The sequence below is a fragment of the Apostichopus japonicus genome, chromosome 17, assembly GCF_037975245.1.
Source record: "Apostichopus japonicus isolate 1M-3 chromosome 17, ASM3797524v1, whole genome shotgun sequence".
NCBI classification, from domain to species: Eukaryota; Metazoa; Echinodermata; class Holothuroidea; order Aspidochirotida; family Stichopodidae; genus Apostichopus; species Apostichopus japonicus.
Genome location: NC_092577.1, coordinates 28,337,970 through 28,365,709, shown reverse-complemented (window position 1 = coordinate 28,365,709; position 27,740 = coordinate 28,337,970). Strand labels below are relative to the sequence as shown.

Here is a 27,740-nt window from a genome sequence, read left to right as displayed (position 1 = left end):
GCATTAGCCTTTATGGATCCAAGGAGGTGAAAGAGCAACATTATAAAATTAAAATAATAGTACAAAAGAGGACCGTAATTGGTTATATGGATGGAAAAGGAAAATACATTAGAAACACATACAATTATGGACTTAACCCTCAAACTGAACCAAACTACTAATAATAATAATAAGATTGAATTGTTTTGTAGATTTTCACCAAGGAATATATTAAACTTACGACCTTTTTAGTCGAACTAAATATTTCCACTATTTCGCTCAGATTTTTAGGCCATCAGCAGTTTATTTCATCCTCTTTAACATTCTAGCATCAAAAAATGCCAAACCAGTCAACACAATAGGGCACTTTAGGGCTATTTTCCGACAGTTAACCTCTCAGGCGAACGCGCATTACTCTAATTGTGGTGCGATACCTGTATTGTTCGCACTTGAAACATGACTGGCGAAATTATCACATGTGTTAAATTTATAAAGTAAAATTAGTATATAAGAAGTAAAAATAAATATGCAGACTTGCCGTATAAATGAAAAATATATAAAAAATAAATTAAAAAAAGTACAAATGCTGACCTGGCACTCTTCAATAACTGACTGCAGGTCTCTTGGCAGAGGGTGTACCCAGATGAGGGAAGAGGGAAGAAAAATATTTATTTGTACTTATGTCCCAATTGACAATCCTGTACTTTTTGACATGGATGTGAATGCTTGCCCGTTGCTAGATATCTTGTGCAATCAAAGTATATTCATTAATTATTTGCAAAAGTATCATGAAATTGACTGACATAAGACGCGATCCAGATGTTACTAAAAAATCAATGGCGGAATTTCTTCAGTTGGTTACTAAGGAAGAATGTTAAACTAACACACTGTCCCTTTAGTAGTGTCGTTCATCTTGTAGGTCTAGTTCTTAACAAGTTTGACCTTCTCAATTACACCTTTGCAAGGCAAGCCAATTTATTGTGTACATACCTTTATAATAAAACCTCTAAAGCAAACCAACTGAAATACTGCCACACAATTTATCTGGATGCAATCAAATCCTTATAAATTGATATGATGTCGAGAACCAAGGTTATACTTGTACTCATGTCAAAGAGGTTTAAGAAATGGCGCCTGAAAGAAGAACTTTATCGGTGTTCATTCTCATATTTTCTGCATCTTATATAGCATTTTATCTGCTGTTTTCTAGCCAAGAGATGATTAGGTAAGTTGTCTGCAATTATCGTTATCTATTTATGTAATTAATTGGATTATCCTTGTAGCTTACCCACAGCTAATACATGGAAGGTGACTTTGTCACTCCTTTCTGGTAAATGAACTTTGTTAAAGTAACATTCTTGCCGTTGGTACGTCAATAGTATTAAAAATAGGTTACAAACTCAGTAAAGATTGGAACATATCATTTTATGTTTACAGAAGAAATGTTTCAATATTCAAAAGAGCTGGTCATCGATTTTAGAATTTATATAACGTTAGATATGTATCAATTAACGATCGCACTATTCATGAGAACTGAGGTAGGCACCCATCTTTTTATGTTGATAAAAAGTAGTCTTCCTGGTCATTGATTCTTAAAATACAATTTAATGAAAATAAATCCCGTTGTCATTTCACGGCTAATGTAGTCTATGAAAAATACCTATAACATCTTATTTCGAGACATAATATGTGTATACACGGCTACAAGTCTTCTCGGATTAACTAGGCTGTGTAGTATGATACGTGTTTGAAGACAGCTGTTAAAATAATTGCCCCTTCTATCCCCAACAATTACATCTGTAACGAATTAAGAAGGAATGTTTTAATCGTCAAGAAGAGTTGGTCATCGATATAAGAAGCCATATATCATTAGATATATATACACTTGCGACCCCAATGTTCCCGAGAACTGAGTTTAGCACCCAAATACTTAATACATTCATTCAGGTTCGAAGCTGTCTCTGTCTCTGTCCCTGTATGGGTTGGTTGTATAGTTCCATGGTCCCCGTAGCAGATAATAAGCAACAATGCGTGCTGTGATAGTTCTTACATCAAAGATGTATAATGAATGCATTTTTTTGTAATGGTATTGTGCTTCCACATTTGGGATTAACATTACATTCTTGTTCATATATTCTTAATTTTCACGTATCTTACAACACCGACCGAATAAATAACAATAACTTCTTCTAAAGCAAACTCATGTCATATTAATACACTGCTGCACAAACCGCTTAAAACAAACCTTAAAAAGAAAGATTAAACAAATAACAACGAGAATGTGGTTAAAACATTCACCCATGTCGTTTTTGTATAAATGCATTTATCAACATTATTTGTTTCTACTTACATACAGGGATACACTTCCACAGATCAACAAACGAGTTCCAAACCTGAACGGAGAACTGTCTAAGTTACATTTACCTTCGAAGAGTTTACTCGCGATATCAGAAGAGACAAAACCATTTCATAGTTATCTTCCTAATATTTACCTTCATCCAAGTCAAGGCAGGCTCCACTCCCAGGCTATCAGCGCATATTTCCATAACCCCAAAAGTGGTGGAAGTACCATCAAAGAATGCATGAAAAATATAAGCGAAATGCAACATAAAAACAAGCCCATTCTCTTGGCATCTGACAAAGTTAATCAAGTGGTGACGAACCTCAAAAATGGTGTGGCTGAGGTTAATGACCACTATATGGGAGATATGGCCCTTGGGATATGTGACTTCGTCGGAGAACGCCCGTGTGCATACTTTACGGTTTTACGTGACCCATTTGAAAGATCGGTCTCACATTATTACTTTTGTAGAGAAGGAAGAGAGGCTATACACTCTTGTAACGGCAGCATAGAGGAATTCACGTTAAGTGTCTGCAGCACTTTCTACCTCCAAATGACATGTAGGTTACTATGTGAACGTGGTAACCAAGGAGACGAGGAAAACACTGATTGGCAATGTAAACGAGTTCGCGTTGCTGGAAGTAAGCAGTTCTCGAATGAAACAAATCAATCAGCTTTACAATATATTCTTGGAAATTTAGATAAATTATTTGCGGTCGTTGGTATAACCGAGGATTTCAAGACGACTTTACAACTTTTTGAGGATACCTTTGGAGAACCTTTCTACAAGATGTGCTATAATTACCATAGCAACGCAGGAAGGTACATCAATGGAGGGAACAATATTACAGCACGTCGCAAGAAAAAGATAAGAGAACGTGAAATAAAGAGGCTTAAAGGGAACGAAAAAGTAAGACAATGCTTACACGAAGATACAGTGATATACGAAAAAGTAAAAGAAATATTTGAAATACAAAAACAGAAATTTAAAGAACGTCGAAATCTAAATAGGGAGAAGTAGATACCATTAAAGTTCTATCTCTCATAAATTACATATGTTCTGATTCACCGCGTTGAAAGAGATTTACTAATAAACTGACGATCGGCAATGCTATAGAATTACTATAATACGCTGCTACATGAAGTTTGAATTATGTTTATTGTTTGCGTCAATGTCTTCTCCGTAGCGCCATCTGACATGAATAGCACTGAACTCTTCGAGGGAAAGAACTTTGTTGCCTGCAATAAAAACAAAACAATAATAATGAAATATTATTAATTGACCTTAAAGAAGATAATTTTAAATTGATCTTTGAGTTGGTTTTAATAAATTTAAGTAAATTTTCTAAAGCAAATGAAATGGAAAGACGATAGTCCATTGTCTACATTAGGTACGCATTATTTAAAAACCCAAATGAAGGAAAATGCACGAGCGGTGACCATGTTCAGTTTAGTATTGAAAACATCAATTAATTTCTCAATACGTATTGTTAAGGATCATTGGGTAAGTTGACGATCACACGCTTACGTTTTTACTATATGACGCAGAAGATCCACTGATCGAGATACTTAGGGTATAAAGTATTGGAAAGAGCATTTTTCAATTGATAGCGGGGAAACGATACCTCTCCGACGCTATGAAAGTGATTGTACCACGAGTTTAACTGCGGGTGAGGGGACGGGTCGAACGGAACGAGAAAATGACGAAAGCTTGTCGAACAAGTAGCTGTACGTGTTTCGCTAAAGCAGGGACGTAGCCAGGGGGAGCGACCGCTCACCCCCCCCTTTCAGTGTCGATTTTTTTTTTTAAACTGTCGTTTTTTTAGCATGGTATTTTGTCAGTGCTCTTTTGATCTTGAATACTCGTCAGCTCCGTTAACTCGATTGTAATCGTAGTAACATTCACGCCTACTGATTCAACTACTTACTTAGTTTGGCAGATGCAATTAGCTAAATTTAGCTTATAGCCAATTACAAGCCTACAGTTGGCCACTGCGTAATAAAATACATATTGCCTACCTAACCGCACTCTATGGAATGTCACGAACTGTATGCACAACAACGTCGACAACGTTCGTTCAATGAGTCGTCCTAAGTTGTTGCACGAACAGCATGTTATGAAGCTAAACTAGCAATCGTACGTGATACGCACTTCCTATAAATAATTATTACACTGCTAATACACTGCGATAACGATATTTGTTTTTAGGCCACTGCATATCTGGCTGTATTACAAAATATGAAAGTTTATATTGTCCATCAGTTAAGTTCGTCAAATGTATTAAAGTCCAGACATTGGACAATAAACAAGAATCATCCTACTGGAAAAATTGTAAAAGAGCACTATGTTTGTCTTTCTGATATATTATGTAAAAGAACATGTAAAAGAATTTAAACAGGAAACAAAATCTGCTGATAATGATATCATATGATCAGGGCGTAACCAGTATGTAGCACGATAGTTTCATTCAACACTCTACCCGCCGAAAAAAAGACTATAGGATCCGATCTTGTCAGTTTTTTAACATGTAGTTAAGAACCCGTTTACGCAGATAATATTTCAGTTGAGAAAACACTCGAGAAATTTGCATCAGATGGCAATCGTCGGATAGCTCTCGCCTTCTCTTATTAGGCTAACTTAAACTTTTACTAGCTACAGTTGTATCAAAGACAATTACTGGCTATAGTTATATCAAAGACATTTCAGGCCTATCTTTGTATCTATAAGTATCAGAAGTTGAAACGTAAGACTACTCTGTACGTGTACCTTGCTAATTTTAAATACATTATGTAGTATTGAATTAGACATTTAATAGCTACAGTTGTATCAAAGACAATTACTGACTATAGTTGTATCAAAGACATTTCAGGACTATCTTTGTATCTACAAGTATCAGAAGTTGAAAAGTAAGACTACTCTGTACATGTACCTTCAAGGGCGGCGGAACCGGGGGGCACAGGGGGCAAGTGCCCCCCCCCCACTTTCCTCAGGTTAAAAATGTGCCCTTTTTCTACATAAAACTTGTACTCTTGATCACCTTATTAGGTCAGCGATATTTCAGTAAGAGATCTAATCCTAATTTAGAACTATCAGGGGCTTAGCCAGTATGTAGCACTGTAGACCCGGGCCTACACTTTTTTTTGGCCAAGTTATCTTTTTTATTAAAACACCCATAATTCAAATCCATAAGCTTGCTGGACGAGTTTAAGAGCCTAGACAGGAAAAACTATTGAAATGAACGTAGCAAGATTATGGCTAAATTAGGTGACCTATTCTTCTGTCATCTAGGCTGTCATTCATATCGCGTGCCGTTTCATTCAATACTCTACCCGCCGAAAAAAGACTAGGATACGATCTTGTCAGTTTTTTAACATCTACTTAAGAACCCGTTTACGCAGATAAAATTTCAGTTGAGAACATTCCACAGTCAAATAAGCCTATCGTTGATTAACAGACTTTATATGTATAGAGCTGCAGCACTTTGTTGCCTGTTGTTGTCACGATCGGCGTTCCAAGTTCCAAAACAGCCTTTTCGATAAACATTTACTAGCTACAGTTGTATCAAAGACAATTTCTGGCTATGGTTGTATCAAAGACATTTCTGGCCTATCTTTGTATCTACAAGTATCAGAAGTTGAAAAGTAAGACTACTAAGATCTAAGACAGGGGGGGGGGGGGCGTTGATGGAGGGATGTGTATACGCAAATAAGATAATACAATAAGATTTATAAAGGGTACAAAATATCAGTCCAATCGAATTTCTGCAAAGTGCCCTTTGACGTCGGTGCCCCCCCCCCCCCAGATTAAAAAAGCTTCCGCCGCCCTTGTGTTCCTTGCTAATTTTAATACATTATGTATTATTGAATTACGTACTATTTTAACTCGTTTGTTTTTGGGGTTTAAAAGTGATATTGAATGAGGTGTCTCAAGTTAGAAAGAGGCCAGGGAACCAGAATGAACATTCGGGAAGGGCCGTTTCCGGCCATCTGGGGGGTTTGTAAAACCAAAAATTTTCTTGTACACTCCGCGCCAACTGATGGTGGCGCTCCGCTCAGATAGTCGTGCCTACAACTTTGAAAATCCATATCAATCGCAAAAAGTGCTCCCCCCTTTCAAATTCCTGGCTACGTCGCTGCGCTAAAGAACCACGGGATATGACAGAGAGATTAAGATCATTTTGATGCCGATGTTCGATCAGTTCCTCTTTTCTCTTCATTTGTTAACATTTTAAGTATAAAAACATATGTTATAAGTGTAGACAATCAAAGTTAAATGGTAAGGTATGATTAAAACAGAACCGCCCCTATAACGTCAGGTCGTTCAGTTGGCATGAAAAAGTTCCGGTATTCAATTGGCTTTTTTCTTCGATTCAGAAGTATTCCAGTAAGTTCATCGGGCAATAACCACACCATAATCGGACTAACTGGTTGGGCAATGGGGGTAGTGCCTGATAGCCCAGAGAAATAGAGGACCCACTAATATGACCAAACAAGCAGTGCAGCTGCATTCTCAATACGAATTCAAGTTAAGCGTCAATGTGTTGTAACCATTGGCGAAGCCAGGATCTTTTTCAGTGGGGAGGGGGGCGCAAGGGTTTTGATCCTTTCCTATGAGGGCGTCTTGTTACTATCTCAACGGAGCGCCAACATGGGTTGGCGCGCAGCGTAGCGAAATTGTTCAGCTAATAAGGCCCCCTAGATCGTTGGAAATGACACTTCCCAGGCCTTGTAAGCTGCTCTAAAGTTTTATCAACATCCTTAATTTTGAGATCCCATGTCTTTATATGGTTATCAAATAGTTTAATGAAATAGAAGAAAAAAAAACAGTCTGGTGAGTTACTTTGAAATATTATGAAATATCTTTTGTGAGTTTGACACCGGCATTCAATTTGACATTTTTCGACAAATCTGCAAATTGCGCGTGGAAGATAAGGAAAGATTGACTGGGCTTTCAGCCAAGTAACACACTGAAATGACCAAACTATATGTCAAACTGACATCAAATATTGCATCTGAAAAAGTATAAGGGTGGTAGACTGATTGGCCGGTAGTTCTCAGCGATAGTATTGTCTCCTTTCTTGAAAATTTGTTTTTTTAGCGGCTTTAAGTGCATCAGGGTACGTCCCAGAAGTGAAAATCCGATTGAAAATGTAACAGTATCGAGGCAATGGCGCGAGCAATGATGTGAGAAACTGTATGATGTCTTCTCGACCTATGCGCTATGTCACGTCAGGTTTTTCATCAACTATACCCTACAGCCGGTCCGCGGTCGAAGGGTCGTTCATGAGTGGTCATCATGGAGATTCTAGACCATTCAGACCAATGATATATTTTTCGCACATGTAATTTTTTCGACACCCAAAATCCCAGTCGGAGGGCGACTGGGGGTGACAAGCTTTCGTGGGGGACTTCGCTCCCCACGCCCCCCCCCCCCCGTGGCTGCGACACTGGTTGTAACGAAGTTCTGGTTCGATCCAAGAAGCTATAATAGAACGGTGCTGCAGCTCATCAATAATAATATTCAAATGTGTGCGCGATAATACATCTGTGTAAGGGAGAGTGCTGTTACACGCGTCAACTTGAAATGTGCTTGCGTGTGTTTGTAAGATTGTCAAATTCAGTTGGCTATGTATTTCATTGGCGACGGATGCCAATCTTATGGTTGATATGTTGACTTACTGGAGGAGGCGCTATGCTTATTTAATGCTGTCATGAAACAAAATGTAATAGGTTATAGGAATAGAAAAGGTAAACACAAACACAAACAGTTATTCACTTAACCCTCAAATTGAACCGAAATAATAATAAAAATAAGATTGAATTGTTTTGTGGGTCTTCACCAAAGAATAAATTAAACTTACGACCTTTTTGTTCGAACTAAATATTGTTCCTCTATCTGCATTATGTTCGGACTTTGTCTACAGTAAGAACTGATTACCATTTACCATTCCTGTGCCATTTTGCATGAATGAAAAGAAGCAAGTATCATGGCATCTCAGTATCCTTCCTTTGAAGTTTAGGATAAGTGATACCACTACCTGACGTCACTTTATATGGAAGAGCAGAAACCGGAAGAAGTGAAATTTGGGATAAGTGATGCCACTACCTGACGTCACTTTAAATGGAAGAGCAGAAACCGGAAGAAGTGAAGTTTGGGATAAGTGATGCCATTACCTGACGTCACTTTATATGGAAGAGCAGAAACCGGAAGAAGTGAAGTTTTGGGATAAGTGATGCCATTACCTGACGTCACTTTAAATGGAAGAGCAGAAACCGGAAGAAGTGAAGTTTGGGATAAGTGATGCCACTAACTGACGTCACTTTATATGGAAGAGCAGAAACCGGAAGAAGTGAAGTTTGGGATAAGTGATGCCACTACCTGACGTCACTTTATATGGAAGAGCAGAAACCGGAAGAAGTGAAGTTTTGGGATAAGTGATGCCATTACCTGACGTCACTTTATATGGAAGAGCAGAAACCGGAACAAGTGAAGTTTGGGATGAGTGATGCCACTAACTGACGTCACTTTATATGGAAGAGCAGAAACCGGAAGAAGTGAAGTTTGGGATAAGTGATGCCATTACCTGACGTCACTTTATATGGAAGAGCAGAAACCGGAAGAAGCGAAGTTTGGGATAAGTGATGCCACTAACTGACGTCACTTTAAATGGAAGAGCAGAAACCGGAAGAAGTGAAGTTTGGGATAAGTGATGCCACTAACTGACGTCACTTTAAATGGAAGAGCAGAAACCGGAAGAAGTGAAGTTTTGGGATAAGTGATGCCTTTACCTGTCAATGTATGTGTGTTAACTCTGCACACCATGTTCAAGAAAAACCCCGTCAAATATTATGTAATCATACTTTTTTCTCCACCCTTATTTGCTCATAAATCATACATTATGTTTACAAAGAAGTCCAAGAAATGTTATCTTTTTACATTTGGTTCTTTGGAAAGATTTTGAAAAACAAACTACATGCAATGGAAAAACAAAACCAAACTATAACATCAGTAGATATTTTTGATAAAAGGAAATGCAGAAGTATTATAAATTACACTAGCAAAAATTAAAAGCATTCAGCAATTAAGAGCAATTAAGCATTTGGTTTTCAACAGATATAAATTTTGACCTGAAGAATAAACCTTCAGTCTAGAGTAGAAATGAATGATGGTTTAGAAATCAAATTAATTAGTTTGTAACTGTAAAATGTAATGCTTTATAGTGTACGATATCGAAATTCATAGGGTGGATCAGGATGGAGATTATATCAAAAGTACAAATCAATCTTGCATATAAAATAGAATAAACAATTGTTCAGTATCAAGAAGAAAAGATAAAAAACACAGGACAAACCCAACCCAACAGGTGAGCCAGTGTCTCACTGCTCTTTTTTTTACAAAATGTCTGTGAGGGCTCGCAAATTTTTATTTGTTCAATAAATGAAGAAGATTTATTTATTCAATATTTATTTATTTATTTATTCAATAAATGAAGAAGACGAGATGTACCAAGAATACGCTGAAGAAAACGAAATTAAAAATAAATCACTTTTGCGTCAAAAAAAGGCACAGAATCTTAAACAAATTTCGCAACACACCTTCATTAACTGCTTTCAAACTTAAACTCTTAACTTATTTATTTAATTAATTTTTCAGTCTACTCTGTTCTATTTGTATTTTGTGTTTATTTGTTCATATTTATTTTGTACAGCGCTTAGGGACGTTTTTGTTGCGTTGTGCGCTTTACAAATTGTATTATTATTACTATAATTATTTTTAATAAGTATAGCATTTAACATGTGGGGATTTCAGACCCCCGTTACTGCTAACATTGTTCAGTGTTTTGTCGATTAACTTTATCAACATTTCCGGCAAAAATAAAATAAAACATAAAAGTATCGACCTCCTGAACGAAAAGTCCAGGTGGGTCAGGTAGACATTAGAAAAGAAAGACAAGTTGGGATAAAGGAAATGATTAAAAATGATATCATATCCAACTGGAGTGAGGTCTCTAGAAGACCATAAACTCAGCTGGATTTTCAATAAAAAAAAAGTTTTTGAACTTAATTCAACGTGAAAAGATCATTGCCATTATGCCATTAAAATTTATTCACAAGAAAATAATAGAACCAACGCTATTAGTTATGGTGAAGTTTGTTAAACATATGCTAGACGTGATATAAAAGGCCTAAGAGGAAACGGTGAGGTATAGCGATGTGTATTTTTGAGCCCGATGAAGACTCAGACATTTTAAGTCATTTAACATGTTAAGAATTGAGTTCCAACTCCAATCGATGAAAAGGGAAGTGCAATCCGCATGCTGAAGAATTTTGTATTGACTTACTGTGGGTATTAATCCCTTTACAAAGATCATCATCAAAAATGATCTTATGAAATAAATCAGTACCAAAATATTTAACATTTTAAGAGTTGAGTTGCACCTCCCATCGATGAGAAGGGTTGTGCAATCCGCTGGCTGAAGAACTTTGTAGTGACTTACTGTGGGTATTAATCCCTTTACAAAGATCATTATTCAAAACCGACCTCGCGAATAAATCAGTACAAAAACTGAAAAGGTAAGGACTTAGAGGGCATCCTTCTCTATAACACTCCTCCGAATTTGCAGACTTTTTTTTTAGTAAAACCATTATAACACACACACGCAGGAGAGTTGTTATTAAACAGTGCCTACACACCCTTTAAAATCAACGCCAAAATTAAAATAATCCAGAGGATTTTAGATGAAATTCCAATTCTCACTTTTCACACTTTAAATTCATACAGCTAAGTAATAATACCTGTACGCGTTTCATGTAAGAATATCACGACCTTCTGTCAGCATTTCACCATTCTCAGTGGTTAGCTGACTATTATTGTTTATCAAAATAAAATAAAACTGTTAGCAAACTGCTTATCCACTAGAGAGCCTGTGTAATAGAATGTGTAAAAGTAAGTTGACCTGACGTTTCGATCCTAGCAGGATCTTCTTCAGAGGATAAATGACAAGTACAGTAACAGAAGGGACAAAAACACGCACAGAAAACAGACAGGTTAATGAGCACGGTGAACACAATTAGATAGATGAAAGGGGATTATAAGTAGACAATGGATGGTGAGAAGAATGCAACAGGTAAAGAGGTAGGAGATCAAAAGTGGAGGGACAAAGAGACGATTAAAGGTACAGGGTAGGGAATAAACTGGAGAGGGACAAAGACAGAAAGGTGTGGAGAAAAAACGGAGGGGAAGAGAGCTGTGGGAGGATGAGTGAAGGGGGGGGGGAGGGAACAAGTGGAGAAGGAGAGGGGGACAGAAGAAAAGTTAGTCATTTCCTTCCTGAATGTTCAGCCCATGAGGTTGAATGGTGCGAAGGCGTTGCATCCAGAGCCTCTCTCTGCTGATTCGAACTAGGTCAGGGCGGCTACCTACGGATTCAATCCCCTGTAGGGACATGTCGTTAATGGTATGGTTGGGAAGGTTAATATGTTCTCCAACTGGGGTCTCAGTCTTCATGGTGTTGACTGTGGATCTGTGACAATAGAATCGCTTCTTGAGGGTGGTTTTGGTTTCGCCAACATACTGGATGCCGCAAACTCTACAAGAGATCAGATAGATGACATTGGTGGTAGTGCAAGTGATGTGACCCTTAGTCTTGTGTGTGAGTTGCATGCTGTGGCTGGTGATGGGATTGGATTCAACAATGTGGTGTCTGCGGACGATGCATCTCGAAGGACGATCACATTTGAAAGTACCATGCTGAATGGGTGTAGGGTTGGATTTAGAGGTGTAACAGCAGCACGCACAAGAAGGTCTCGTATGTTGCATGGTCGTTTGTAGGCGATGATGGGTTTTTCAGGGACGGCTCGTTGGAGTCTGTCTGAAGTGAGGAGCATGTTGTGGTTGTTAGAGGTGATTTTCTGAAGAGGAGGAAGATTAACCAGGGGCAGCTTGTTGTCGCGATCTCGTCCCTTTTTGTCCTTCACTGCCAAAGTATTTTGTTTAATAAGATTACGTCTTTCAAGGTTAAAGGCTTACTTAGAACTCTTTCCCCCATCTTCAAACCAGAGAGCTCTTGACCTAATTATACTTCTATCCAGTTTTTATTTCTTATAAAGAAGTTGAAGGTTAATACCGGCAGCATCTAACTGATGACGGATCTCAGTATGATGAGAAAAAAAACATTTTGTCTCAAGAAGTGCACTTTTCATTATAGATAAATAGGATTATTTTCGTAACTACACAACCTCGATGCTTTTACCTTTACATTAGATCACGTAAAACCGTAAAGTATGCACACGGGCTTTCTCCGACAAAGTCACATATCCCAATGACCATATCTTCCATAAAGTGGTCATTTACCTTAGCCACACCATTTATAAGGCTCGTCACCAATTGGATAACTTTGTCAGATGACAAGAGAATAGGGTTATTTTAATGTTTTGGTTCGCTTTTCTTTTCGATGCAATTTGTTATACTGGTTCCACCACTTTTGGGGTTATGGAGGAATGCACCGATAGCTTGGGCAATGATCTTCATTGATCTTCACAAAGTTGAACTCCCCCCCCCCCACTCCCCCTTCCCACAAAACTGTATACGTCGGGCCGTCATCATGACATCATCACTAGATACTTTTCCTACTCTCGAGCTTGGAGCTTGTAGATTTGGTGTAGCAACATTAACATACAGACATAGCAATGAGAATACTGGATTGGCTGATGGCAGAGTCTTCTTAAATAGCGGTGTACAATGGATGTGTGGTGTCAATGGCGATAATAGGAAGGATAGGAATGGGGTGGGTGGATATATAACAGCTCTAGAGAGTATTTTCCGTCAGAACAGATCTGGGATTGTTGGAAAATGTTGGCGGTTTCTTAGGGAAACATTATGACGTTTTGGGGGAAATTTCGATGTTTAATCTCCAAATGTTGACGTTATATTGCAATTTGACTATCTCAACATTTCTACAATTTATTTTAAAGTAATAATGTGTTTTGCTTCTAGAAAATGTCAACATTTCCTGATGACGTTTTATCTCCAAATATTGGCGTTCTTTTTAAAGAGTTTTAAATGTGACGTTTATCGTTAAATTTAGACGTTCTATTCGAGAGTTTCGACGAAAGAATACATTTAGTATTAAACTTTAAACTGATTGTTTAAAGGTCTCACTTCCTGTCAAATATTAGCATATTTATTAGAGTCGTTCCACATGCAGCTTACGTGTTAGCAACTTTCCTAGGCGTGTTAACACCTTGTAGTTATTCTTTATACCATGTAAGTATGCTACGTCACCATATAATGAGATGAGGAAGAAAACTTAATGATAACCAGTTGGGACGATCTAAAGAAAAGGTAATATCTCTCTTTTAGTAGACGAATTTAACATCTAATTTAAAAAGAAAGGCACCGAAAATAACGCAGTAATCGTGGCATCATCCAGTATATCTTGGTTGGGCTTGTGGCAAGTTTGTAATAGCTTTTCAGTGTATATTTACCATGCCACCAACCATTAATAACCTTATACTGATGCCACGATCATCCTTAGTATAAAAGGAACTGTACTTGTAAAGTTCCATCCGTCATGCTGCAGCTGACTCACATGGTAGTATACAATACTATTGTACTGTAATATTTAATAATTAACAAATGAATATAATATGTTAGTTATCATAATATATCATTGTATACCATGTATAATACTCGATGAAACAATATTATCATTCAGGATGTTTCAAATTATTTTATGGTATAATATTATTGTAAGATACGTTGTTAATCGGAGGCAAGCTGCCTATATAACACATCTTTCCGCCAAAGATTGGGGATGTGGTAAACCATTGGTTTAGAGTTGATTAGGCTACAGTTATACGATATAATAATAAATGGGCAAGTAAAAGTATTGAGTTATGATGTCAAGCTGATGTCTCATGGTTTTGTTTTTAACGTCTTTATTTATTGCTCTTTAAGGTTCGTTTATAGTACATTTGTAATACTTGTTAAAAGCTTAATAAGTTAGTTAATCTTTGATGGATGGTAATAGTTAAAGTTGAAGAAACAAGGGGTCTGGGAATTGCGGTAATGGTTCTACCAGGGACAGAACTTACTTTCAGAACCATCTGTTCCGCTTCCAGGACATCACGTGTCTGTAAGACTTCCGTACCGGTTTAAGTTCAAGCGACAGAGTCGGTAAGCGAGCAGTTTTGTGACCTTATATGGATATATGTTCTAGACGAAATGACATGGTGCTGAAGCTTAGAGGATGTGAAGTTCCTTTTTAAGGGGAAACGTAGGTATATTGTCGGTGGTTTCCCTACTGTTTAACTGCGGCCAACGTCCTCAAGGTGCATAGTTACGGTTCCATGACACCCCGTGACTTTTTTAGTTGCACAAGTTACCTGAAAAAAAGTAACTTAGGTATGACTTTATAAAGCTCCTTTTAATTTCTCAAAACCAGCACATCGATTAAGACTGATATTTATCATTTTGGTTTTGCTTAGCTATCCGGTACTGAAATATCAAGACAATATAGGCCATTAGACTTTTATCAGGTCTCATTTAAAATCTTGAAATATATAGTAAAAGTGTTTCGACAACTTTGTTCCTTACAAAACGTAAAGCTTCATTCTGCTTTCAGGCAGATGGCCCACTGCGACTGAGTTCGTCCCTTACTTCATCGATTACATAGATTATTTGTTTACATTGAAGCTTGAAATTTTGCAATACAGTAACTCGATTATTTTGCCCTATGGTACCCTCTTAACTTCCAATTTTCTTTAGATTATCAGTTACAGTATAAATGGAATGCATCATAAACTATATACAGAATCTATAAAAAATATTACAGAATATTATTAATATTATAGGGCTACCCATGTACGATTAAAACTAACGAAACAAGTTCATAAGTCGACGAATTTAGAATAACAGCGATGCAAAATCCAGAAAACTTAGCCATACCTGCTTTGGGAACTGATGGACAAGAAAGTTACCTTCTATATCAACAAACGTATACTGCTTGACTTGCATCTGGTAAGGTTTCCAACAGTAGAGTATACCCCACTCCCCTACTCACCTCCCACCCCACCTCCCATGCACGGATCCAGTGCAAAATTGACCTTTAATGAGTATCAGATACTTGATCACTTTTAAGAAGAAAATGAAGAAAGTGTTTATAAATCTACTAAAGTATGGAATTTTCTTGAAATTAAATGTTCTTTATAAGTTGCAAAAGAACCCTTAATTATAGGGTCATCTTTGACCACTTCCCCTTCCCCAGACAGTCAAACTTGCCCTATACTAAGTGAGTGTAGCATCTGACAATATTTTGAACATGAGAGTGCACCCACCCCTAACATGATGTAAGACTATTCCTGTAATTTATTTGTTTCATAAATACTGAGATACGGAAATACTTGATCTTTTAAAAGCTTGACTATTTTCAACAACATGCCGGTACAGGTCTACTGACGAATTGACATTTCTTGAAAGAAAAGGGACATTTGTAAGCTGAGTATCGAAAAGCGTGTCTGTCAGACAGCTTCCTAACAGTGAAGTACAAAAGAGAAAAAAGGAAATATTTATTAGCCTACCACATGTAGCCACTTATTAGCCTACCACATGTGGCCACTAAGAAGCCTTAAACATGTAGCCACTTGTTAGCCTGAAAACATGTCGCCACTTATTTGCCAACCACTTAGCATAAAACCTTTTACCTACCGCTTATTAGCCTACCACTTATTAGCATACCACATGTAAACACTTATACCACCATACATAGAAATTGAAGTAGGAAGAACGCGACATATACTGAAGCCACTCTCCAACTGGTGGCCCTTTGCTTGTACGGCAAGAATGTACCGGTGCGTAATACAACCACTACGTCTTTGACATAACTTAAGTGATACAGCTGACATAATATCACTCGGTATGGTGATATCGTGTGCCGCATTTGGGGGCCAAAATCGTAAACAACTGTGGCAGTGGAATGCAGTTTCACAGGTCATTCTTAGGAAACGATAGTAGAAGCAATTACTTAGGAATCCAATAACTTTAATCAAATCAAATCTCATATAGGTCACCAGCGTTCAAACTCTGAAAAACTTTTTACATGATATCTAACGATGGAGTGGATACCTCTAATACATGGTGTGTGGATTCACAACATTGACTACAATATCCATATTGTTTTTGGTGAAGGTGTATATAGTCACGTAAAGTAGACTGACCTGTGTTTATCATGCCATAGTGGTATTGTAACAGCTAGTTCTGGTTATACTAACAAGCAGAAGTCTAGTGTATTGAAGCCATCGAAACCTCAATGCATTTTGCATTTTGGTTAGATGTTGTAAAAAACGCCACATAGGTCGTATCAAGTTCAATATTTCAACTAAATGTGATTGGAATATCATAATGTATAAAACAGAAGCATATAGCTCCCGATAGAAAGGCTAAATTGCCTAATATCGGATATGACTGTGATCAAACTGCCATTCGGTGGAAAAAGGGGGAAATTCTAGATGGAAAAATTCCCAACGTTTACATTTCATTCGCTGTAGAACCGGATGGAGCGCAAAGTGAAATTGGGTTCTAATCACCGTTTTACAATTGTCATCGAATTGACAGTCTGAAACAGAACAATAACGAATCTGCAAATTGGCAGAGAACGTGGGGTTGGGGTGGGGGAGGTGAGGGGTATGGGGGTTCTGTCAGCTAGATTGTATTGCAAACAGGAGAAGCTCTATAAGAAATGAAGGGAAGTCCAAAACGTTTTGTCATCTAATCCGAACATGTATTGTACTTTGAAGGTGAGACATTGTGCTTTATCCACAATTTGAGAAAGAGTGGTAATAAAAATTGCTGTCCACCGCGGTTTCACACAAACGAACGGGGTAGGTTTATCATTTTTGGAGGTAGGAGCCAACAAAAAAAGGTTATATGTCTGTGTATCTTTCTGTATACCGTGTCACGAACTAAGGCCGATTGACTTCAAACTTGATGGCTGTGTGCACGAGATGTATTGGCCTAATGAACGCATACATTATTCACGCTATAAATGTTAAGCTTTCCATTTATATCAGATATCTGCTGAATCTACTCATATCACGGCTTGCCATCCATATTATGCATATTGCTTTATCATATTTATATTACAACTGGGCTACCATTAACATAGATAGATAGATAGATAGATAGATAGATAGATAGATAGATAGATAGATAGATAGATAGATAGATAGATAGATAGATAGATAGATAGATAGATAGATAGATAGATAGATAGATAGATAGATAGATAGATAGATAGATAGATAGATAGATAGATAGATAGATAGATAGATAGATAGATAGATAGATAGATAGATAGATAGATAGATAGATAGATAGATAGATAGATAGATAGATAGATAGATAGATAGATAGATAGATAGATAGATAGATAGATAGATAGATAGATAGATAGATAGATAGATAGATAGATAGATAGATAGATAGATAGATAGATAGATAGATAGATAGATAGATAGATAGATAGATAGATAGATAGATAGATAGATAGATAGATAGATAGATAGATAGATAGATAGATAGATAGATAGATAGATAGATAGATAGATAGATAGATAGATAGATAGATAGATAGATAGATAGATAGATAGATAGATAGATAGATAGATAGATAGATAGATAGATAGATAGATAGATAGATAGATAGATAGATAGATAGATAGATAGATAGATAGATAGATAGATAGATAGATAGATAGATAGATAGATAGATAGATAGATAGATAGATAGATAGATAGATAGATAGATAGATAGATAGATAGATAGATAGATAGATAGATAGATAGATAGATAGATAGATAGATAGATAGATAGATAGATAGATAGATAGATAGATAGATAGATAGATAGATAGATAGATAGATAGATAGATAGATAGATAGATAGATAGATAGATAGATAGATAGATAGATAGATAGATAGATAGATAGATAGATAGATAGATAGATAGATAGATAGATAGATAGATAGATAGATAGATAGATAGATAGATAGATAGATAGATAGATAGATAGATAGATAGATAGATAGATAGATAGATAGATAGATAGATAGATAGATAGATAGATAGATAGATAGATAGATAGATAGATAGATAGATAGATAGATAGATAGATAGATAGATAGATAGATAGATAGATAGATAGATAGATAGATAGATAGATAGATAGATAGATAGATAGATAGATAGATAGATAGATAGATAGATAGATAGATAGATAGATAGATAGATAGATAGATAGATAGATAGATAGATAGATAGATAGATAGATAGATAGATAGATAGATAGATAGATAGATAGATAGATAGATAGATAGATTAAATTATATATACATATATATATATATCATCTTACATCCTTCATGCTGCATATGCCACACATCTTTCAGCCAATCATGTTTGTGCCTCATGACTGGAGGCGTGTCAACCATTAGTTAAAAAATCAGCCGTTGTTATCCGAGCTTTGTATAATATATATTTGAGCAAATTGATAAAATATAGTATACACCATTTGATGTTCCTAACAGTTGCATCGCTGGTTTAAAGAAAGTTTCAAGGTATGTACGTGTGTTTGTGTGCGTGCGTGCGTGCATGTATGTATGTATGTAATAGGTGTGTAAGGTTAAATAGTTTGCTTCCCACAGTGTGATGAGGAAGGAAAAATTTGTAACCAATGGCGTAGATTTTTGTCTCAAAATGTCGTCTCTAATCTCATTTAGGTTTACTGTTTTCTCAAACAATTTTAGATTCTTTTCAGTGAAATATTTTGTTACATATCAAAATTTGACTAGGCCCAATATATCGAATATTTCGTCTGAATTTCGGCTTATCAGATCGAAATTTACACTTTTTATCTGCAACTTACCACTGTTTGTTTTTTATCCCAAAATCATTTGATTTTCTCATATAATTTCAATTTTCTAGGCTCTTCAACTCGAAATTTGGACGTTGTGTTTTTGAATTTCGACTGGTTATTTCTTGTTTTTTAATTTTTTGATGTAGAAATGTGCACAATAACTTTGCCTTTTAATGAAATGTTGACTATATTTATTGGTTGGACCGTTTGTTCGTGTGGAGATGTAAGTTATCTGCAGGGAGATATTTGTTTTTATACAAGAAAATGAACTAAGTTAAACCGACTAGGAAATGATAAACAAGATCAAAGAAAGGGATTAAAACCGGTAACTTTTGGAATTACAATCCCTGCGCTCAAGCAACTATGCTAATCAGCCCTTAGTTGGTGGCCATCCCAATATGATCATATCTTTGGCTGGCGTGCCACTTAGTAGCCACAGTACCCTTGTTACTTATACCAATGTTACTTATTATCCATTGTTATCTTTTGCTTGTGCTTAAGTTAAATTTAAGGTACTGTGTCAAATGTAGTTTAGGTGCAGAAAAGCTAAGGGCTCCAGCTCTCACTCGTTAACTCGGGCTCCTTAAAAATGTAAAGTGTATTGCTTCTAAACTAGGTCTATAAGTAATACTAAAAGTATCGAAATGTAGATGAATCGTAATGAAATTAATCAACTAATCAATCAGTGATTTATACTTGTTAATCAATTTTCGAATCTGATTGACCTTTTGTCCAAAAATAAGAAGATTATCTCGACAAGCCTACTCCAGATCCCAGCTAGATGCCTAAAGTAATCCAGGCAAGCGAATCAGATCAAGTATGGTATGGCAACAAGCCCCTCCATGTATTCACTCCCAATGGCAAAATGATGACAAAAATTTCCGAGAAATCTAGCCTTCAGCCTGAAGTATACTTACCACAAGGTGAGAGCAATAACGATTATCTAAGCAATGCTGGTATTATTGTTATGGTGCTCAGCGGCCTCCGAAACAAACATAGGCCTAGCGTTAGTTTAAATTGTCAGAAGTTACTGGAGGCTTCGAATAAACAAACTAGGCAATATTGAAATATCCTGAGAGCAGCGATCCAAGTCATCAAACCAACTAAAGACAGTTGTTACATACTACAGTAGCCAGAGTTAAACTCTCGTTGATGTAAATACTTACGTAACACCTAACTGATAGGACTATGCCTACCGTTATACTGATCGGGAATACTACAGCAAAATGTATTCAAGAAATGAACGTTTCAAGGAACAGTAAACGTCATTCTCCAAAAGAAGCAATGTTCCATGTCCTTGTTCACGGTTATTTCCGTCTGATCGAATTCTAAAGCAATCGTACTAAACAAAGTTTACTGTTTCTTTAATAAATGTTTTGATGGAATTGTTTACATTTATTTACGACAGTAACTATACATCTCAACTCAGTATATTGTGTTATATACTAAGTACGTATCCGTATATTACACAATGACCCAGTGGCGGAGCGTCAATACAGTCAGAGGGCGTATGCCCCCCCCCCCTGACGGACTCAAATGGACTGCTGGCGCCCTTTTCAGCTCTTTACCACTTTTACTTATCCGCGATTATTGACTTTTTTATTGCGCTATCATCTACCTATTGACATTTGTCACATTTTGTTGGTGTAATTTGGCGATGACACATATTTATTCTTCGTTTATCTGCAAATTAGCCAGGTCCGGAAAGGGTAATTTCCGGCGATCTAGGGAGTATCTTTACTCAAAAAATATCTGTACGCTACGCGCCAACCTGTGGTGGCGCTTCGCTTATATAGTGTCGAAAGCGCCCCTACAGACCATTCTCACCCCTCCTGACCAATACCCCTAGCTCCGCCACTGCAATGACCGTTATTTAAATTCACTGTATCGCTGAGCACGCCGATTCGTGTTACTATACATAATATTTGTAACCGTATCGCTTGATGCGCTCGTCCAATGAAGTCGTGAAATACAAATGATATACAATTTCACTTAAGTGGCACTGAATGCCACCTAAGTTGAATTGAATTTCACTTAAGTAGAGCATTTCATTTACGTAAAATTAGTGGGTAAATGTTAAAACGGCTTCTTAGGCATGTCGTTTAACATTTACCTCCCAATTCTACTTACTTGAAATGCAATTCGAATTACGTAAAATGCATTTTACTTAAGTGAAATAGAATTGTACTTAAGTAGAATAAAGATGTTCTTTTTTTACTTCAGTGTAATGCAGTTTCACTTAAGTAGAATTGTATTCCACTAAAGTGGAATTCTATTTCACTTAAGTTAAATAGGCCATATATTTTACGTTTGTGCAGCTAACATATTGGATTCGTAGAGGCTAATGTATTTTAGTACAGGTGAGATACAGGAAGTTTTACAGCTAACGTATTAGATTGTTTTTATAGTAAAGGTCAGTAGTGCACCAGATGTTGAAGGCAATACTTAAAGGGATTGCAGACTCACGCACAAAGAAACGTCAGTTGCTGGTAAACTGACTTAGATCGAACAAGGTGTAACAGAAGTGTTAGACACCACCATCATTCCCAGAAAATACACGCACAGTTTGCTACCCTTCAATCAATCAATCAATCAATCAGAAGACATTTATATAGCGCCAAAATCAACAGAAGTTGTTCAAAGGCGCTTGGTAATTAGACACTAGTTTACAGTCAGTACATGCAGCTACGGTCAATACCCACAACACAGTGTACATAGCAGTGATGGACATCTCAGGTCCAGATAAAGATAACAAGGTATCACGTTTCATTACTGTCTGCATTTTGTAGCGACAAAAACAAAAATTCAATAGCAGGCAACGGAAAGTTAACTTTTTTTCAGAGAGCGGCACGCGGTTTGGGGCGAGTCTTCAATGCCTTTAAGATCAGTTCCAAGATGGGTCGTCAGATGTTGTTCTTAGACGCGAGAGGAAACGATTGATGAAGGAAAATAAGGATATCTCTCAGGGCCTCCTTTATCAAATCCAAGTTCCTACCCCTCAGTGCCAAAATCAGTGGGGGCAGTTTTGTTGAAATCCTTTTCACGTCACTGGGCCGAGATGACTGATTCGAATCTCGTTCTAGCTCATTTTGTCTGCTCTAATTTTCAAAGTTGTCATGATAATTAACCATACACTGAATTAAAACATCGTTTGTGATTCTGGAGTCTAACTTGCGCGGGAAACGAGTATTGAATGGCTTCACAATATCCTTTAAAGAAGTTTCAAAACATGTCGTTATCATTGTTGTTACCATTAGTTACACTGGTGTTAGTGACTATACTAGCTGTTCACACCCTGCACCTTCAATTCGCTAACCATAGATTGTATCAGATCGGTGAACAAATAAAATGAGACACACATTCGATCATCATCTTCAGTCTCTGTGGTAGTTATAACCATAAACACTTTGCCATCGTATTCTCAATATGACATCATCGCACCATACGTGCCTTAATATGTATGTTTTTCTTTATTTATTACAATCTCAAAACTCTTCACATGACTTACGGTTGGCATTGGTTTCATTGTAAACACTGTTAACATTCAACCATGAAAATATGACAGGAACAACAAATGGTGAAAGTTGAAAATGTTATTTCCTAGTCGCACTATATTATCTCAGGTTTACAAAACGACGGTTCCCAGAGACGAATTTTAAACTAGGAGATTTCCCAAGTGAGCACCATTTTTCTTAAACGTTTGGGGGAGTTATTCACAGCCTTTCCGTTTTTTAATTCTCATTAAGCCTCCCAACATTTGTTTCGAGACTCACTAGGATGGATAGATTTACAAGAATCACAGCGATCCTCCTAATGGCCTCCTCTGTGTGCCTGTGTCAAAGTGAGTAAAGCAAAGTAATGTTATAGTGTATTATTATTCCATGTCCGGCCATATGATTACCATTATTATTTGTCCTAGACAAGTTTACCTGCTTAAACTTTGATTTTCACAGTTGATCCCGTTTAGAAGTATATACTTCTTCTATAGCATCGCATGGTACATAAATTTTACAAGTTTGCATATCGATTACCTTTGCAAGGAATAAATATAAGCATGTCCTTTATAGTAGCCCAGTTGTAATATAAATATGATAAAGCAATACTCATATTATAAACCTCTCCCGTCCCTCCCCTTCTCCACTCACCGCTATCTGTATCTCATAGGCATTTTTTGTCAATATTGGTACCCTCTCTTTATTGCCATAGAAGGGAAATGGAGTGAAGTAGCCGAAGCATGTTTAGGAGGTTATAACGATTGGTCAGGTACGGCGTCATCTCTTGATCATTGTAAGAGATACTGTGAGGCTCAGACGTCCTTCCGGTGTTTGTCGGTCGACTTCAACGGCGAAACTTGTATGAACAGCCGCCATAATCGTAACAGCGGACCGCTAAGTGAAGATTTTAGGCAACCATGTGGTGCTCAGACAACATTTCAGTACGCAGAACGTTTGGATATTGGTAAATATTTATTTTTATAGAGCTATATAGTAGAGTAAACATGGCTGTCACAACAAGTTGCATATCTTGTTGCATATTTTGTTTACATGACCGATATGATGTATTCACTCCGGTGGCACATCTTTATACAACCACCAAGGATATTACCTTGAAGGTTGAGGCGAAGTTTAAGGTCAATTAAAACCCTAAGTCATTCCCTACATGAAACATTCAGCCATTTGTCGTTTTTTAACATGGAATTTATATTAGCCACAAGAACAGCTTTTTTAACCTTCAACTGTGTTGGGCCATCACTCAAAGGCAATATTGATTACTATATTCATTCAAATGTTGTTAACTAATGGCAATGGCAACATATCATTGTCTGGTGAAGTGAAGTCAATTTAACGTTCTTGGGCCTTCTTGAAAACTTAGGTTAGCATATATGATTGTCACCGTATTGTGAATCATCAATTTCATTCAACTAAAACAGACAATGAACATAAGATACTGCTTCCACGTTTTGCAAGATGGTCGTCCTCCCTGCCATCACCTTTGTTTTTTGTTCATGGCATTCTTTCAAGTCGTTGTCATATTTTTGTTCAGTGGCTTGTGTTTATGCCATCATATCACTTTGCGCCATTCTTCTTTAATTGATTACAGCAATATTGATTTTGCCGCTTATTGCAAATCATGTTAAATAATAGCAAATGATTGCGTAATACCAGCATTGCTTTAATATAACATTGTCTGGTGTAGTTAAAGCAACTAAACGTTATTGAATCGTCTTGGCATTTTCTTTCATCTACATGGTTGTCACCGCATTGTGAATCATCCATTTCTCTACAACTATAAAACATACAATGAGCATAAAATACTGCTTAAATTAACAGCATCTATTCCCAGATTTTGATCTTGTGGCAATGGCACCAAAATATCCGTACCCCCTCTCTTGAAGGGTGTATCTTTAATATAGGAAGGGAAATCAGGGGTGCCTTTACTGCCTCATAATGTTGTGAGTCTCTTTGGCATTTTACACAAAACTGACAAAAATCTGCTACAACCTTAAAACTCACCAGGCCAATAAAAATCTTTATCAGCCTAAATGATGTCTTTCTTACATCTTAGTGTCCCGAAATTGGAATACCTTTTCAATTTGTATCTCATCTTTAAAACTAGTAGCTACTGCTACATTTATATCTTGTTGTATCTAATTCCTTACTAAATGACTATTTTCTCTTCAACATGCCAACTGCGTCAATGAAACATACTCATATGACTTGTAACATCATCACTTGATACTATATTCTATTAGTTACTATACTTTAAGACTTAAGTCTGACTGTTGTGCCTCCTGCTAAACATATTTATCTCTTGACTAACGATCCCCAGTTTCTTCCTCAATTACTTTAATCTATTTGTTTTCCCTTTGGTTTACTTAGTCTGCTGCTTGAGGCACTGAAGCCCAAAGTTATTCAATACAAAAAATGCCGGGCAAGTACATCTCTAAACCCCTTATGTTTAACGACATGTAGCAACCATTCTAAAGATCCTCCTATTTAGTAAGATATCACACTCATTGCATCTAGATAACAGCAACATTAACATCAGAACTGTATGACAGTAATAATTAAGTATTCGTATTCCAACGACGCACACACCAAACCACGTCGTGTGTTTTACCCATGCACAGACTATGGCTGGACGATCCCTTTCTCTGGTTGCATTAAAAACTTCAACGATAAAGACATCAGGGAGGTGGATGATATGGACGACTGCCACCAGAGATGCGAAGACGAGAGTGAATTTGTATGTTTGTCAGTAGATTACAATCCTGAAGAAAAAATATGCTTTCTGAGCCGACACAATCGCGCAAGTATCCGATCTCTTGGTGAATATACGCAGCCTTGTTACATAGAAGGTTGGAAGTACTCAGAAAAGACGGATACAGGTATTTATTTATTTTGAAATTTCATAAATAGCACAGGCAGTCAGAAACTAATTTCCTTGTTGAGACCCTTGACAATTTTCTGTGCTCTCCTCTCTCACGGAATAGCCTACTTGCGTACCTATAAAATCGAAGATCTGTATAGCTAGGTCAGAGATAAGAAAGTACACAAGATATTGAATGCAATATCTGTCTTCTAAGAAGACTGTATATGCAAAGACATGACGTTTTATTACTGGACAGCATAACAGGTAGCCAAGGGCGCAACCACGCATACTGCCCCCCCCCCCCCCGCCCAAACACACACAACCCAGAATAAAGTCAAGGGGATCAGCCCATTGTCCACAGAATAGATCAACACATTACACAATGCATAAGATGTATATACAGTGCAACCTAAGACACATCACAATTCTTCAAAACTGTTTCAAAAGTGCGAAATATAGCACCATTGTTCATCTGAGCACCCAATATGTTACCAAATTCTTTCCAAGAAAGCCATTCCTTAGGACTTCCTAACATTTAATGGCATTATCTTGTCGTGTTATGGCTGACCAAATTCGCAGTGCTCTCCCACCCCCCACCGCCTCGCCCTACCCAATGCATAATGCAGCCTAATGTGTGTGGTATTGACGTAATATTTTAATGAGCTGTCTTCTTTAGAGACTTTCATGCATTAAAATGTAGTAAACGACACATTATTGTGGTCGAAGACATAACTTGTTACTAATACAAAACTAGACGAAATACAAAAAGGTCTATGTGTTTCTCTTGATCAATTGAGAATTGGCTCTTCAGGGTAGTGTCGAGCCTGTTAAACAACTGTGACGCTTTACCAACGTTATTCCTCATAGCGTTATTATTTATTAACCTTAAGCTGATCTTTATGTCTTTTTCAGAGTTCTACTGGAGTGACACAGTTCAGGGTTGCATTCGATTGAACAATGTAGTGCATGACAACCAGACGTCGAGCTTAAGCGCTTGTCAAGATCGTTGCGTAAGTGAAACTGCTTTCACGTGTCTCTCGATCGATTATACAGGCAGCCTGTGTAATCTTCAAAGTGATAATCGCAACACAATCCGGCCGACTAGTGACTACACTCAACCGTGCTACAGTGCCGACTGGACATACTCTGAAAGAGTAAAGTTTGGTTCGTGGACAGATGACTTGGATGCGTGCATTAGAAGTCACAATATGAAAGAACTGGAAGTGCCTGATCTTGACGCCTGCAGGATGATGTGTGCCCAGACTGAGGGATGTTGCTCATTTGATTACAAAGATTCTGATCATCAGTGCTTCCTCAGCGGGTACAATAGGGCTACCGTTACTCCTTCAACGGATTACACCGAACCCTGTTACGTATCAGGCTACCGGTACTCTGAGAGAGTCGACAAGTTTTGTAGGCATTTAGATTAAACTCTGTGTCTACATTTACAGTGGCAACACATTGCATGCGCTAACGATGTGGAACCAGATACGTAAGTCTTTTTATAGGTAATATTGCTTTAATGGTTCTTTTATCGAGTTGGCAAATTTGGTATCCTGATCTCGAGAATTCTTCCAAGGTTTTTACAGTAGTTTAGATAAGAAATTTACAACCATGACAAGGAAAGTTAGATTCCTCTCTTGTTTTATGTGAGAGAAGAAGTGATTTGAGAAGCTGTTTGCCTGTGTATTATACAACATTTACTCCAAATCTTTAATAGAACGATTTAATAAAACCTAAGAATACTCTATATCAAAGCAGTGAGATGTAACACTTACTCGTCCTCTATAATTGGAATTGGAACATCTCCATCAGGCGAGGTTATACCAACCTCGATTTCCATGAACATTTTCGGAATCTAAGTTTTCCACGTCACATCAACCTTTGACATTTAGATTTATTTTTAGATTAATAGTTATATTTTAAGGCTTAGAGAAAACTCGAATGCAGATAAACTGCACACTACATCATCAGTCTTAAAAGTTGGTATATGATGTTTTGAGACCCACTGATGTTTTATTCTGTTTTATTTTGGTTTTTCTTCCATCAAACAGCAACATTCAAGACAGATTGTAATGAGACTGTATCACGATAGGAACGATAAAATCAGATAATAAATTTGCAAAGAAAATA

General features: G+C 37.0%; 1 protein-coding gene across 2 annotated transcripts; it reads left to right on the top strand.

The window, feature by feature from the left end:
- On the top strand, nucleotides 1–27,740 carry LOC139984354 (uncharacterized). 2 transcript variants are annotated; one of them, XR_011799058.1, is made up of 6 exons: nucleotides 1–1,204; nucleotides 2,336–17,116; nucleotides 22,982–23,076; nucleotides 23,442–23,693; nucleotides 25,366–25,623; nucleotides 26,520–27,740. XR_011799058.1 is itself a non-coding variant. In XM_071998227.1 (5 exons), exons 2-5 carry the CDS (start codon nucleotides 23,013–23,015, stop codon nucleotides 27,035–27,037), a joined length of 1,092 nt encoding a protein of 363 aa, XP_071854328.1. In that variant the 5' UTR covers nucleotides 18,795–18,936; nucleotides 22,982–23,012; the 3' UTR covers nucleotides 27,038–27,740. The 2 variants fall into 2 exon arrangements, 1 of the variants encoding a protein (XP_071854328.1); XM_071998227.1 differs by lacking the exons at nucleotides 1–1,204; nucleotides 2,336–17,116 and adding an exon at nucleotides 18,795–18,936.

Bases quoted from the DNA above. Each gene is read 5' to 3' on its own strand.
- LOC139984354 (XM_071998227.1), top strand. From the start codon at position 23,013: ATGGATAGATTTACAAGAATCACAGCGATCCTCCTAATGGCCTCCTCT. The intron at 23,077-23,441 runs GTGAGTAAAGCA...TTATTGCCATAG, and splicing joins CTCTGTGTGCCTGTGTCAAA to AAGGGAAATGGAGTGAAGTA. The intron at 25,624-26,519 runs GTATTTATTTAT...TGTCTTTTTCAG, and splicing joins CTCAGAAAAGACGGATACAG to AGTTCTACTGGAGTGACACA.